This window comes from Cyanistes caeruleus, chromosome 31, assembly GCF_971803275.1.
Source record: "Cyanistes caeruleus chromosome 31, bCyaCae1.hap1.1, whole genome shotgun sequence".
In the NCBI taxonomy this organism is placed as follows: domain Eukaryota; kingdom Metazoa; phylum Chordata; class Aves; order Passeriformes; family Paridae; genus Cyanistes; species Cyanistes caeruleus.
The window spans coordinates 3,713,427-3,728,359 of NC_141731.1; the positions used below are offsets into that span (position 1 = coordinate 3,713,427).

The 14,933-nt window shown below is 52.2% G+C and overlaps 1 protein-coding gene across 1 annotated transcript; it reads left to right on the forward strand.

Moving 5' to 3' along the window:
• Window positions 1–4,404: 4,404 nt before the first annotated feature.
• Window positions 4,405–10,781, forward strand: LOC147648751 (uncharacterized). Its single transcript, XM_086866482.1, has 7 exons — window positions 4,405–5,828; window positions 6,209–6,297; window positions 6,597–6,782; window positions 8,172–8,311; window positions 8,417–8,627; window positions 8,868–9,113; window positions 9,349–10,781. The coding sequence occupies exons 1-7, from the start codon at window positions 4,480–4,482 to the stop codon at window positions 10,779–10,781; spliced, it is 3,654 nt and encodes a 1,217-aa protein (XP_086722608.1). The 5' UTR covers window positions 4,405–4,479.
• Window positions 10,782–14,933: the final 4,152 nt, after the last annotated feature.

The following is a 14,933-nucleotide window of genomic DNA, read 5'->3' on the forward strand; positions in this document are numbered from 1 at the left end:
GACTCAGATCCTTTGTATCCCAGTTTTGGAGGACAGGAAAACAAGGAGGTGAGGATTTCAGGGGGTTTCTCTGAGCTGGGAGCGGCAGGAGCGGGCGCAGAGCTGCGGCACCGGGAGCACGGGCTGGGGGCCTGTGGGGAGCTGTGGGGCCGGGCCGGGGCTGTGGGGCAGCCGGGGCTCAGCGCCGGGCGCTGCCTGAGCCCAGCACCCCCCGGGCAGGGCCGGCAGTGGTCCCCGGCCCCCAGGAGGCTGCGGGACGCCCCGGCCGCTGCCCGGCCCCGTGGAGCTGCCGGCCCTGCCCGCCGGGGGGGCCGCCTTTGGACACTGCGGCAGGACAGGGACCGGCTCTGGGATACGGGCTGGGGAGGGGAGCCTCAGCACAGCCAGCACGAGGAAGGAACAGCTCACAAATGGCGATTAGACCTGCAAGGATCCACATGATCTTTTAAGCATTTCCTGGTGGGACCCTGGAGAAAGGAAGGGTTTTGCAGAAAGCTCAGCAGCTGCCACAGGATGAGCACCCACAGGCACTGAGGGGGCTGCAGCAGCGACAGAAGAAGCCCCTGCAGCACTTGCTCACAAAGGCTCAGCAGCTGAATGCAGCAAGGGATGAGCAAAAGGCCAAGCTGAAGGCAAAGGCCATGGCACACTTCCTACAGCCCCTGAGGGATCAAGCCCAGGGCCCAAGGGGGCCCCAGCACCCAGGGGACACCCTCGGCCACAAGCACCTGGCACAGGCATTGCCCTCCTGGCCAGGGCACAGCCCACCCAAACAGCCCCTGACAAGGAATCAGCCTTCCAGCTGCAGGGCACAAGGACACTGCAAGCACAGACAGCAGCACCCTCAGCACCAGCAAGTCCAGCCCTTGATGGACACGCATTCTTAGCGGTGGCACAGCTCCCATTCCACCAGGGACCCACCACACTGCAGCCCTTGGGAACATCCAGGGTGGCTCTGGATCCAGAGGAGACCTTTCCTGATGGACACAGGGGCCTCTCCATCCACTTGGAATCTTACACCTAAAGGTGCTAAGGAATATATAAATTATTAAGACACTAAGTGGGAAAGATAAGTGGGTGTGTTTTATTGAGACACTATTAGCAGATGTGGAGGATGGGTTTGAAATGCTGGAGCTTTTATTTGCTCACAATTGTGATTCTAATTTACTAGAAACGGATTTGATGGCTAAATTGGGAATGCAAATTAATGTTGCAAAAGGTGATACAGAGGCTGGTTCTGTTGTATCTCTGTGTCAAATGTCTGGCAGAGCCACGGCTGAAGTGAACCCACAAGTGTGGGCAGCCCCAGAGAAATTGGCAAAATTAGATATGGAGCCTCTCCAAATTTCCCTGAAGCAACCAGGACAAGAGGTGTCCAAAAGCAATCCCCTGTTCCAAGGGAGGGAAGGAAGGGCTCACAGCCTGTCTGCGAGTCCTGCTCAAGGCACGGCTTGGGCAGCCAGGGATGGCTCCCTAGAATGCTCCTATCCTGCCAAACAAGAAATCCAATGGAATCCACAGAATGCTGCAGGACCCAAGAAGAAGAAATGAGATGATGAAACCGAGGCACCCCATACTCTCAGATCCTTACACCAGCCTCAACCAGGTGCCCTCCTCACACTGCTGCCATTCACAACTTGATGCAAAAGATGCTTTCTGGGGATCTGCCCACTTCCAGAGGATGCAAACACAATTCTGCCTTGGGCTGGCAACAAGAGGTAGAAGGGAAAATGCTCAAGACATGGACGGTCCTTCTGCAGGGATGCACGGAAGCACCGGCCTGATTGGGGCAAGCCTTGCAGGAAATATCAAAGGAATTGACCTCACCCCCAGGGACTGGCTCAATGCAGGATGTGGATGACTTGATCCAGTCAGAAAAACAAGGAGAAGAGGTAGAGGAAGCCTCTGTGAAATGGCTTCATTTTCAGGCTAAAAGCAGCTTTCAGTATCTGAAAAAAAAGAAAGGGCAAATGGTAGAGAAAATGGTTAAATATTTAAAACAATTTTTGACTCAGGGTTTGTGGTGTATTGATTCAGAGAGAGTTCAGGGAATCTCAGAAATAATGTTTCCCAGGACAAAAATGGAGCTGGAACAATTCTTAGGATAATTAGGGAACTGCAGGAACTGGACTGAGGATTCTTTATTCTGGCCTGAGCATTCTATTACTTCTTTAGCCCCAGATAGTCTCAATTTTATAGACATAAGAAAGAGAACAAAATTTAACAAAATGAAAAAAATAAAATGATTGATGCCCCAGCCATGGCTCTTCCAGACTCAGAAATCTGAACTGGAAGGGAATATTAAACAGGCCACCCCTGAGCCTGCACTGAAGGCAACGCAGCAGTAGCCAGGGCTCCCCAGCGGGGGAAGCCCCTGCGCCTGCCCACAGATCCTCTGCTCAAATCCTCGGCCTGGCCACCCTCCTTTGCCATCTCCAGCCACTGCGGGACAATCCTTGCTCTCACTCTTGCACCTTCAGGCCTTTCTGTGCCTGCCCTCGCCACAGCTGCTGGGGAAGGCACCGGGACAATTCCACTCTGCCTCTCAATTACACTCACACTCTGCCCTGCCTGGGATTAGAATATGGGAAAATAGACCAACTTGAAAATGGCTTCAAATCCTATTTCTCTGAAGGGAGTTGGTTTGCCTTTGCCTTGGGGAAAGGAATTTTAATCTTTCTTTTAAAGGAATTTGTTGCCGCCTGTTCATTTTGTTCTGATTATTAATTTAAATGGTTTGTTCTCAATGTTATTCCCCCCATGAGTTGGAATGGTTTTACCCGCTTGTCAGTTTTGTAAACCCCTCCCCTTTTTCCTGAACCTTCCTTGTCCATCACCCTGTTCCTGCCCCTGAACCCCATCAATCTGTGTAAACCCCACCTTTTGTTCTAGCTCCTTCCCTGTCATTCATCCCTCACTCGAGGCCCCATTGGCATTGTGATTGCCGCCCCTCCCACAGGTTATTCCTATTGGTCCCCAACATTGTAAGCCCTCCCCCCATCTCCTCCCCTGAGATACCCTGATTGGTTCCTGTGTTTGTACCCTCCCCACCTTAAATTGAGGCGCACAGAGGTGCTGCTTGCCCAGAGCCTTGGGGTTCCTGTGCACCTTTCCAGCCCTTGTCCCGTCACTGTTCCCTTTCCCTCAATAAATCCTTCTTCCTGGAAAGCTGCTTAGACTCTGGGTCTCCTCCATCTCTTCGCCGAAGCCCACGACGCCGTGATTCCGCAGAGCCTATAGTGGCACCAGGGCTCTGAAGGTTCGGTCTGGGGAAAACAGCTCCCAGACCGTTCCCCACTCCTGACGCTGCAAGCGGCCAGTGAGCAGAGCTAGCCTAAAGCGTTACGGGCCACAGCGGGCAGCGTCAGCTGGCGCCCAACGTGGGGCCTCTTCAGCGAGAAGAGACCCCCGGAGGAGTCGTTTTTGGATTATAAAGACTTTTGGGCGGCAGCTACCCCGGTTGCAGCAGGCCGGTTTTTGTCCGGCGGCGCTCCCGGGGGAAGGAGCGACAATCTCTCCGCGCACGAGGGACCGCTCCTGGGGCTTTGGACACCTCCCACGGCCACTGTCTGGACTTGGTAAGTTTTCCCCGGTGGGGGAGAAGGCGGGGGGGGCGTGTGTGTGAGCCCCTTGGTAGCTCCTTGGTAGACTCCCCTGGGGGGGGGAGTGAGTGTGATTCGGGTCCAGACCCTTGTTTTAGTTCTTTAATTTCTCGTTTGCCGTTGGGGGGTGGTGAGACTGTGGAGCCGGGGGTGTAAGAGATGGGTGCGCGTTTGTCGGCTCCGCAGAGGGGGATTTATTTCCAAGTTGTGGGTCTCCTTGAGGGTGGGAAGCACAAATATTCACGTGGGTTGGTTAAGAGGCTGATACGTTGGCTTTTTCTGCATTTTCCCCATATGTCCCCCGAAGATGTTCTTTCTGTGTCATTTTGGAATTCGGTCGGGTCCAAATTAACGGTTTTAGTAGTTCAGGGGGACAAGACAGCCGCCAAATTAATCCCGCTTTTCGTTCTGATTCGGACCGCTTTAGTTGAGAAGAAGGAAAAGCAGAAACAGCCAACGCAGCCTTCCCCAGTTTCTTCAGTTTCCCCGGTTTCCCCAAACCCCTGCTCCTCGTCCCTTGTCCCTAAGTTGGGGGAGACCTGCGGAGCAACCCGTGAAATGCAGGGCTCCGAAGTCGGCAGTAGTCTCCCTGGCTCCCCAAGCCTCCCTCAGAACCCTTGCCCCGGTAGCCCTGGCCAAGCTGCCGGAGCCCTTACCCATTCCCCTACTTCCCCAGTTAATAACTCCCAAGTTTTCCCCTTTCCAAGTTCCAAATCCCCAGGTTGATAAAGTTATTGATCCCCAGTTACTCTCCCAGAACCCTGGTTCCCTTACACTCCCTAATTCCCGGTGTTCCCCTGAATCTTCCCCTAAGTCTCCCCATACCCTACTTGATTCCCAAAATGGCCCCCGAGGGACACAAGATGGCGGAGACCGCATGGTCGGACCCCTCCCTTGTGCTCCTTCTTCCCACAATCCCTTCCTCCCCTCAAAGTCCAACCCCTTCCTCCCTAGCTCCTCCTTCCCTTCCTACCCTGACCCCTCCCACTTGCCCTCAGATAGTTCCTCCTCCTCGGGGGTGTGTCCCCAAACTGTTACCTCCCAAAACTCCACCCCTTCCGGCCGCCATTCCTCCCTTCAACCCTCCCCCTCAGTCGGTCCTCCAGCCCCGCCTCTTCCGGCTTCTGGTTCCCACGCCCCTCCTCCCGGTTCCCACGCCTCCCCTTCCGGTTCCCACGCCCCTCCTCCCGGTTCCCACGCCTCCCCTTCCGGTTCCCACGCCCCTCCCACCAGTTCCCACGCTTCGGGAACCGGAAGTGACAGGCCTGAGAGCCAGAACCCGGAACAGGTTATAATTCCCTTTGCCGCACCGGTTAGTTTTAGAGGAAGGGGGGGGAGGTACCGAGAATGGGAGCCCTTCTCCTTCCAGACGAAGAGGGAGCTGTGCAAGGCTCAGAAAGAGTTTGGCAGGAGAAGCGAATATTTTAAAGGCCTGTTAAAGGCCACCTTCTCCGCAAACGAAATGGTCCCCCACGATTTAAAAGAGTTGTTTGCCTGCCTCCTTTCCCCAGCTGACTATAGGCTGTGGAAACAGAGGTGGAAGAAATCGTTGGAGGCCATCCTTCCTGAGTTGTTGCGCAGCGAGGAGTCCGCGGTTGACGCGGATGAAAACCCTCTCTCAATTGATCATCTGTGCGGTGAAGGGAATTGGGTAAAACCAGAAGAACAGGCTAGGGTTCTACCCCGGCCTGTTTTGATTAAAATCACGGAGGCCGCTGAAAAAATATTTAACATCTTGCCGGGGGGGGAACCCCTTACCAACTTTTCGAACATCAGACAATCCCCCAATGAGCCATTTACCATCTTTGTGAACCGGTTGCAGGAACAAATAGAGAGACAGGTGGATAGGCCTGAGATGCAAGAACAATTTATCCTCGAAATGGCAAAAGCCAATTGCAACGACATCTGCAAACAAGTTATCTTTAGTCTGCCTATGTATCCACCGCCGACCCTGGACGCCCTCATTGATGCGTGCGAGAAGAAAGTGCCATTAGTGGGGACGTCCAAGGTGCCGCCACCACCACACACGGTCAGGAGACCACCAACGGCAGCAGTGACCCAGCACCCGGCGGGGCACACCGCTATCCCGCTGGCGAGAACCACGCAATGCTATCGGTGTGGACAGCTGGGCCACATGGCGAAGAACTGTCCTGCCAACCACCCTCACCAGGGGCCGATGGGGGACGGTTCAGGGGAGAGAGTACATAAAGGAGTATCTAATAAAAAAAACTAGGAGCGCGGCGCGGACCTGCCCCGCGCGATGCAAAAAATGGGGCAGGTATCGCGGAGGGGGGAGACCTTAAACGCTGGACATGGCACGTATCCCGGACGCGACATCTCATCACCACCAAAGACACCCTCTTCCGGTCCCAGCACTGGACAGTGGTGGCTGTGGACCCTCTGGAGGGGGATCAGATGGAAACTGGACACGACTGTAAGTTTATTGCCATCGGGGACACTAAATACACACCCCCAGAGATTGAGATTTCTCCGATTACCTTCCCGGGTGGTCCGGAGAACCTCACTCTCCTGGCGCGCTGCACTCACCCACCATATTTCCTGCCGAAAGGGCAAATTATTGCCCAAATTATCCCAATGCCTGAAAGATTTTCAGTAGATGACCACGCACCAGGCGTCTACTGGGCAGAAGTGGTGGGTGAAGATAAGCCTATCATTGATTGCAGCGTCAAGCAGGGTGCGGAGTTTGTTAACATGAAGGGTCTGCTTGACACAGGGGCGGATGTGACGATCATCCCCGAAAGGAGATGGCCGTCACATTGGGAGTTGCAACCTGTGGCGGGGAAAATACAGGGTATAGGGGGCACCCAATTGGCTCGAGTTTCAAAGAGCGTGGTGCAAATTAAGGGGCCGGATGGGCAATTGGCTAATTTACGCCCATTCGTCGCAGACTTCCAGGTTCCCTTGTGGGGGAGAGACCTCATGTCTCAATGGGGGGCAAGAATTGAAATCCCGAAAACCCCCCGGGATTTTTAGTGGCGGCCACTGTGGAGCGCCCCTTCCAGAAGCTGGATTGGATCACGGATGAAGCGGTCTGGATTGATCAGTGGCCGCTCAGAAAGGATAAATTAAGGGCGCTCAACGAGCTCGTGGAGGAGCAATTAGTAAAAGGCAACATCGTAGAGACAACGAGCCCTTGGAATTCTCCGGTTTTTGTCATTCGTAAGCCGGGGAAAGACAAGTGGCGACTCCTCCACGATCTTCGTGCGATAAATAAAATCATTGTAGACATGGGGCCCCTTCAACCAGGGATGCCTTCCCCAACCATGCTCCCCCGAAATTGGAATTTGGCGATAATTGACATCAAGGATTGCTTTTTTCAAATTCCTCTACACCCTGAAGATGCCCCACGGTTTGCCTTCTCGGTGCCCACCCTTAACCGAGAAGCCCCAATGAGGAGGTTCCACTGGCGGGTATTGCCCCAGGGCATGAAGAACTCACCGACTATCTGCCAGTGGTATGTCTCCTCATTGCTGTCTCCTGTGCGCTCCAAAATGGGGGAGGTCATCATCCATCACTACATGGATGATGTCCTAGTGTGTGCCCCCCATGACGATTTACTTACACAATCTCTTGACCTAGTGGTTAAGGTTTTAACATCGGCAGGTTTTCAACTCCAGGAAAATAAAGTTCAAAAGATGCCACCCTGGAAATATCTGGGTCTGCGGATTGCTGAGAGGACCATTGTGCCTCAAAAATTGGCCATCAACAGCAATCCGAAAACTTTGGCAGACCTTCACTCTCTGTGTGGGACCTTGAACTGGGTCAGACCTTGGCTGGGCCTCACTACTGAAGACCTAGCCCCCCTCTTCTTACTTTTGAAGGGGGAGAAGGAGCTAAGTTCTCCCAGGACCCTGACCCCAGAAGCGAGGGAAGCACTAGAGAAGGTACAGGATGCGCTAGTCAAAAGACAGGCGCATCGGTACGAACCGAGCCTACCCTTTGAATTTATTGTATTGGGGAGACTGCCACACCTGTGTGGGCTCATCTTTCAATGGGACCAGGGCTCCAGGGACCCGCTCTTGATCATAGAGTGGGTCTTCCTGAGTCACCAGCGGTCCAAAAGTGTCACCCGGCCACAAGAGCTGATGGCTCAGCTCATCAGGAGAGCTAGGGCTAGACTTCGGGAAATGGCTGGGTGTGACTTTTCGTGCATTCGGGTGCCTGTTAGCTTGTCTCGGGACAAAGCGTCCCCAGATAAGCTGACAAAGGAGATGTTCAATCAGCTGTTACAGGAGAACGAGACCCTCCAGATTGCTCTGGATAGTTACTGCGGACAAATTTCGGTCCACGCCCCTGCCCATAAATTCTTTAACGCAAAGTTCGATGTAATTCCAAGAGAAGTTCGGAGCAGAAAGCCCCTCAAAGCTCTGACTGTTTTTACAGACGCATCCGGAGCATCTCACAAGTCAGTAGTGACTTGGCAAGATCCTCGGACTCAGCAGTGGGAAGCAGATGTTAAATACGTGGAGGGATCTCCACAAGTTGCTGAGTTGGATGCAGTCGTTAGAGCTTTTGAGAGGTTTTCTGAACCTTTCAATCTGGTTACAGATTCGGCCTATGTAGCAGGGGTGGTCGCGAGAGCTGAACATGCAGCTCTCAAGGAGGTCTCCAATCCTAAGCTGTTTGAGCTGCTTTCTAAACTGATCTATGCTGTTTCCCACAGAAAGCAGCCTTTCTTCGTAATGCACGTAAGGTCACACACGGAGCTCCCTGGTCCGGTAGCAGAGGGGAATAAAATAGCAGATTCCCTCGCTACCCCTGTTTCAATGGCCCAGCTCCCTGATGTGTTTCAGCAAGCCAAGCTGAGTCATCAGATGTTCCACCAGAATGTGCCTGGACTGGTCCGTCAGTTCCACCTGAGGCGAGACCAGGCCAGAGCCATTGTGGCCACATGCCCGCACTGTCATTCTACCGCCATGCCTTCCCTAGGATCGGGGGTCAACCCTCGAGGTCTGGGGAGCTGCGAGGTGTGGCAGATGGACGTAACACACGTCCCTGAGTTTGGTAGGTTCCGTTTTGTGCACCTTTCCATCGACACCTTCTCGGGTGCTGTCTTTGCCTCTGCCCACACAGGGGAGAAAGCCGAGCATGTCTGCAAACACCTCATGCAGGCTTTCTCTGTGTTGGGGGTCCCCAAAGAAATAAAAACAGATAATGGCCCAGCATATACCTCCAGGAAACTGGAGGAATTCCTGCAAGAGTGGGGAGTGGAACATAAGAAAGGCATCCCACACTCCCCCACAGGCCAAGCGATTGTTGAGCGAGCCCATCAGTCGCTCAAGCGTGTCCTTTTCCACCAGAAGGAGACTGTGAAGGGCTGCACACCACAAGAACGACTGTGCAAGGCCCTTTACACTCTGAACTTTCTAAATTGTTCGGATCAAGATCCCAACCCTCCAGTGACCCGGCACTTCCAGACTGCCGACAGCTACCGATTGCAACACCGCCCTCCGGTGCTGGTCCGAGACCCTGAGACCCAGAAAATCATGGGTCCTTTTGACCTAGTGACCTGGGGGCGCGGGTACGCTTGCGTATCCTCGCCCCAGGGACTAAGGTGGATCCCACAACGGTGGGTTAAGCCTTACGTCCCTAAACATCCGAGCAGGCCGCCGGATGGGGTCAAGGATGCCGGCACTGTTGCGTCCGGGTGAGCCACCCCCAACCCGAAGAGGAGGAGAAAACAACCCTGAACCCTTTTGTTACGCCGACTTACCTTTTAGTTAAGTTATGTTTTATGTTTGCTTTGTTTTAGAGAGAGCCATCCCTGAAGACATGACAGCCCCAAGCGTCGCCGGGATCATCTTCGGTGTGATGTTGGTAGTGGCCCAGATGGAAGGGTGGATCGTGCCTCAGCCAAAGCAAAACGTATGGGTCATGTTGGCGAAGTCCCTGCAGCGCGACGAGCTGTGCCTCTCCACCGGAGCAGCAGGAAACCCAATGTCAACATGCCTGGTGGGGATCCCTTTGAAGCCTGAAGAGTTTCCCGACTCCCTTACCACCTTGCTCCAGGACGCCAATCAGGGAAGGCCGGCTCAACGTGTCGTCCGCTCAGCGCCAATGTACAAGATCAGGAGGCCAGCGAAGAACCCCCTCCTCCTCTGGAGAGACTGGCAAGCCACGCTTGAGAAAGCGACCGTTGAGCCCCAAGAGCTCGACCTTTTAGATTCCTCCCCGGCGTCATTCTGCGTTCATTTCCGTTATTATCCCTCTGATCCTGCCCCATATCCAAAGGTGGAACAAGTGAACAAGCAGTTCCAGGCAGCCAAGTGGTGCCAGAACATTGCACATGTAAAGATGCCCTCAACCCTTAATCCTTCCCCTCTTCGGTTACCCAAAGGTTTATTTTTGATCTGTGGAGATCGGGCATGGGCAGGCATCCCCTCTCGCCTTCTCGGAGGGCCGTGCACACTGGGCCGGCTGTCCTTGTTTTCACCCAACACGACCCAAATCGAAAATTGGAGCCAAAAGAATAATTCGGCTATCAAGAAGCGCAGCCTGGACGACTTAGACCCAGACTGCGACTCAGAAATTTTCCATTGGAGTAAGCTAAAACGGGTAGCAGTGTCTGTTTTTCTGCCCTGGTTGGCCGCTGCTCAAGCCCTTGGAGAATTAGGCCAATTCGAGTGTTGGGTGGTAAAACAAGCAAATTTAACGTCAGCTGCGCTAAGCGACCTCCTCGAAGACGAGGAAATCACCAGGCAAGCCACCCTCCAAAATCGGGCGGCCATAGACTACCTGCTGCTCCTGCACAACCACGACTGCAGGGAATTTGAGGGGCTTTGCTGCATGAACTTGACATCAAAAAGTCCCTCCATTCGCCAGACCATCGAACAGATGAGAGGCATGGTCCACCAGATAAAACAAGAACATGAGGACTGGGCCACCAACATCTTTTCCAACTGGGGACTGTCCGGATGGCTCTCATCCATCCTGAAAACTGTTTTATGGATTGTTTTCATCATTTTTATAATTTTAGTTGCGTTCGCCATTCTGAGAAAATGTTTAATTCAATCTGTTCTCCACCTTGTATCTCCTCCTCCCCAAGTTAATTTTGTTGATGCTCCTTCTCCTTCCTCCTCGCCTCCACCCTCTCCCTCCCTTAAAGACTGGTACCCTGAGCCCTCTGCACCTCCTGCGGATGCAACCTCCTCTTTCTAAAAAAGAAAGGGGGAGATGTTGCCGCCTGTTCATTTTGTTCTGATTATTAATTTAAATGGTTTGTTCTCAATGTTATTCCCCCCATGAGTTGGAATGGTTTTACCCGCTTGTCAGTTTTGTAAACCCCTCCCCTTTTTCCTGAACCTTCCTTGTCCATCACCCTGTTCCTGCCCCTGAACCCCATCAATCTGTGTAAACCCCACCTTTTGTTCTAGCTCCTTCCCTGTCATTCATCCCTCACTCGAGGCCCCATTGGCATTGTGATTGCCGCCCCTCCCACAGGTTATTCCTATTGGTCCCCAACATTGTAAGCCCTCCCCCCATCTCCTCCCCTGAGATACCCTGATTGGTTCCTGTGTTTGTACCCTCCCCACCTTAAATTGAGGCGCACAGAGGTGCTGCTTGCCCAGAGCCTTGGGGTTCCTGTGCACCTTTCCAGCCCTTGTCCCGTCACTGTTCCCTTTCCCTCAATAAATCCTTCTTCCTGGAAAGCTGCTTAGACTCTGGGTCTCCTCCATCTCTTCGCCGAAGCCCACGACGCCGTGATTCCGCAGAGCCTATAGTGGCACCAGGGCTCTGAAGGTTCGGTCTGGGGAAAACAGCTCCCAGACCGTTCCCCACTCCTGACGCTGCAAGCGGCCAGTGAGCAGAGCTAGCCTAAAGCGTTACGGGCCACAGCGGGCAGCGTCAGGAATTTTAATATTTCTTTTCCACCACTCAGCAGAGATGAAATTTACATCTCAACAGACTGGGAATAGCCCAAAAGATTCCATCAGCTAACATCAACCAACACCTACCCCAGACACTGCCCAAGGCACAGCTGGAGACACCTGGTCTGGAAAAGGCTGAGCAGGAAATCCAGGAGTGCCCACCTAATTCCCATCACAGGCACAGAAATCCAGGTGCAACAGGAAACCAAATCCTAACAACTCCACACCTTCAAACCAATGAACATTAAACCAATGGATTTCTATGGGGTCAGAATGTATAAATTTAGGAAAATCTAGTCAAACTCATGTGTCATGGAAAGATTTTCTCTGCACACCCAGCCTAAGTGTGCATGAAATTATTCCTGTTGCACATTCTGGCCAGAATCAAGTAACACCTTATTTCTCTAAAGACACTGTTGAAGAGTTTTTGCTTTTACAGTTTCAGAAAAAAGATTACACCGTTAGAATAATTTTTTGTAATTATTTTACTTCTATATTGTTGGTTCTGTTTGGGACAATGTTGTGAGAATCAGTTTTTAGTCCTAGGAGAATAAAAAGAAAACACCTGATTGCTTTCTCATTTTTGTTTTATATTTGTACTTGACTCTTAGTGATAACAAAATGATGGTATGAGTTTTTCGATGTTCACCCTTAAGCTGCACTTTGAAAACTAGAAGAGCTTTAAAGTTGGCGCTTTAACAGATAAAGAGTTAATAAAATATTGTTTAAAAAAATAAATAGCAGATTCTGTGTGGGGCCACATGTGAGTCAGGGGATGTCTGCCCTGGAAGAGAAGCTTTGTTCCAGGCAGCCAGGAGAGGAGCTTTAGAAATGCAAATGAACACTGATGGGACAAAGCCTGCACAATGGCCCAGGGCTTTCCTGCCTGCAGGAGGAATTGGGCTGATTCCCTTTGCCCCTCAGCCCAAGCTCTGCCTGCTTGCACAGATGGAATTTGCACAGATAAAGGCACAGCCCATTGTGAGGATATCTGACTCTGCAGCAGAAATTGGTTCAGCTGCAAAGGAAAACAGAAAATGGAGAATGTTGTGAAAACTTCACTAAAACAAGTGGGGGAGAATCATCCCTGTCCCCACTCCAACATGTGCTGTCTCTGTCTATGTTATATAGGGTGTATCAGACCACTGGGGTTTATTTGCTACCAAAAGTTATGGGAAATCAGTTTGGAATCCAAGTACGTGATGATTTAATGAGAGAAAAGCTGACAATTGATGCTGCCCTGGCTGGAGGGAGCACCCAGAAATGGGGAAAAGACGAACGACCACCAGAACAAATCCTGCAACACCATGGACCAGACCCTGGGAACCCTGATGAATTCATAGCAGGTACCAGAGAAACCATTTCTCATTTCAATGGCATTATTAGATTACAGGATGTCATTGAAATAATAACCAACCACACATCTCCAGCTCCTGACCTTCCCCCCAACCAATCCACTCAGATGAGGAACACAACATTTCACCATGGGATGGGATCAGATTACCTTTTAGCAGAAAAAGGAGAGGTTTGGGAAAAGTTAAATGATTCAAACTGCTGATGGCAAACAGATCAGCAAGGAAAAGGTGCAGAAACAGATAAAAAAGGAAATAGCAAAGCAGCTCATGTACTTGTTCAAATGTGGAAAGGATAGGAATGGGACAGAGTTTTGTGCTTCCCTCACAGACCATGGGTTAAACAAATGCTGTTTCTCCTCTCATGTGCTACAGCAACTCTCATCTTTTTACCATGCACCACACCTTGCTGAGTGCAGCTCATTCAGCAGCTGAGCAAGGGGATGCAGGTGGCAGCCAGGCCTCCTGAGCCACAAACGGCTACAAAAGGACAGAGAATGAGGGCACTGAGAGCAATCCCAAAAACAAAGAAGAACCAGGAAGGAAAAACAGAGGCAATGAGTGAATCTGCTTGGAGATAGGGCCAGGGACTTGCACATAAGGAAGGAATGGGAGAAATCACCAGTTTCAGAAAATGTTACTAATTGACAAGGACTGCTGCTCAGACCAAGTCCCAATACATTCCTGAACTTCCAGAAGAACAAACACTTCACAGAGCCAGGAATATCGGGTTGTTATAAACGCATATCATATTATTGGCTTTTCGCAAGTACTATAATGAATATTATATGTATAAGATTAGAAAATTTAGCTGTAATAATATAGTCTTCTTTATTTCTGTTATTAATGAAACTTAGAAATAGTGGTATAATACATGTATGTTAAGCTAGGACATAGCATTAAAACAAAAACTACTTTTGTTTGTGTAACCCAAAGACTGAAAAAGATAGCTGGAGATCTTCTTTTCTTTTATAAACTATCTTATCCAGATGAAGACAGCAGTGACCAGAACTCGGGGTGGGGGGGAGGAATTTATTGCATTTCTGGTATCAGGGAATGTAAATCTCGATGGCGCCAAGAGGATTGATCCATTGAGAAGGGGGCAAGAGAAAACTAAACAGAAGAACACCAAACATCCTAAGAAGAATGTATGAATATGTATAAGAATGTAAGGACATGTAGTAGGATTCTGTTTTTAAGAGACAATCCTTTGTTAGTAAGGTCTGCTCTCTTGCCTGAATGCAGAGACACCCGGCCGGATCTGTACACATTATTTTTTTCTCCTAATTGTTTTTTTATTAAACTTTTAATTTTATAAAAATTATGTGAACTTTGTTTTTCACAGGATGTTATCCAAAAAGGACATGCAGCAGGCGGATCGGGAAGGCTGAACCTTCCAAGCACCTCGGCCAGTGTTGGGCAAAGGGACAGGGACATGCGGCCGGGAAAATCAGGACAAAAACGAGGCCGCGTCCTCCAACAACTGGAGAGAGCGCACGGCAAATGCCCCATGGCCTCTCCCTTTGGGCAGCAATAAAGTCACTTGCACACCACTCCTCTGGCTCCTTGGGCCACACAAACCTCTGGCGCCGGGAATTTTCCCGCCCGGCCCCGGGCCCAGCGCAGCCACCTCCGGCCTCCCGACACGAAGCGGGACGAGCCAGCGCTGCTCCGCCACCGCCTCCTGCCGAGGCCCCAGCGGCAAGGAGACCGCGGGCAGCCGCTCCCGCAGCGCCCTCAGCCCAGGGCCAACACGGGCCGGCCACGGCACAAGCCACCCGCCACAGCCCCCTGCCGCCCCCTCCCGGGCCCGCAGCGAGCCCCGAGCCCCCGCAGAACCGAGCGCGGCTCCCACCTGCGATGGCCGGGGCCGCCTCCGAGCTCCGCCGCCACCTCACCGGGCTCCGGCCGCTGCTGCCGCCGCTGCCGGGCCCGCACAGACGCTCCGGTCAATGGCGGCGCTCCTGCCCCACGGCCGCCCTGAGGGCGCCAGCGGGGCCGGGCTTGTCCCCGCTCTGCCCAATCAGCGCGCGCCAGAGCCACGAGTGACGGCAGAAGCAGCCAATCGCAGCCAGCGGCGGGCTCTGCAC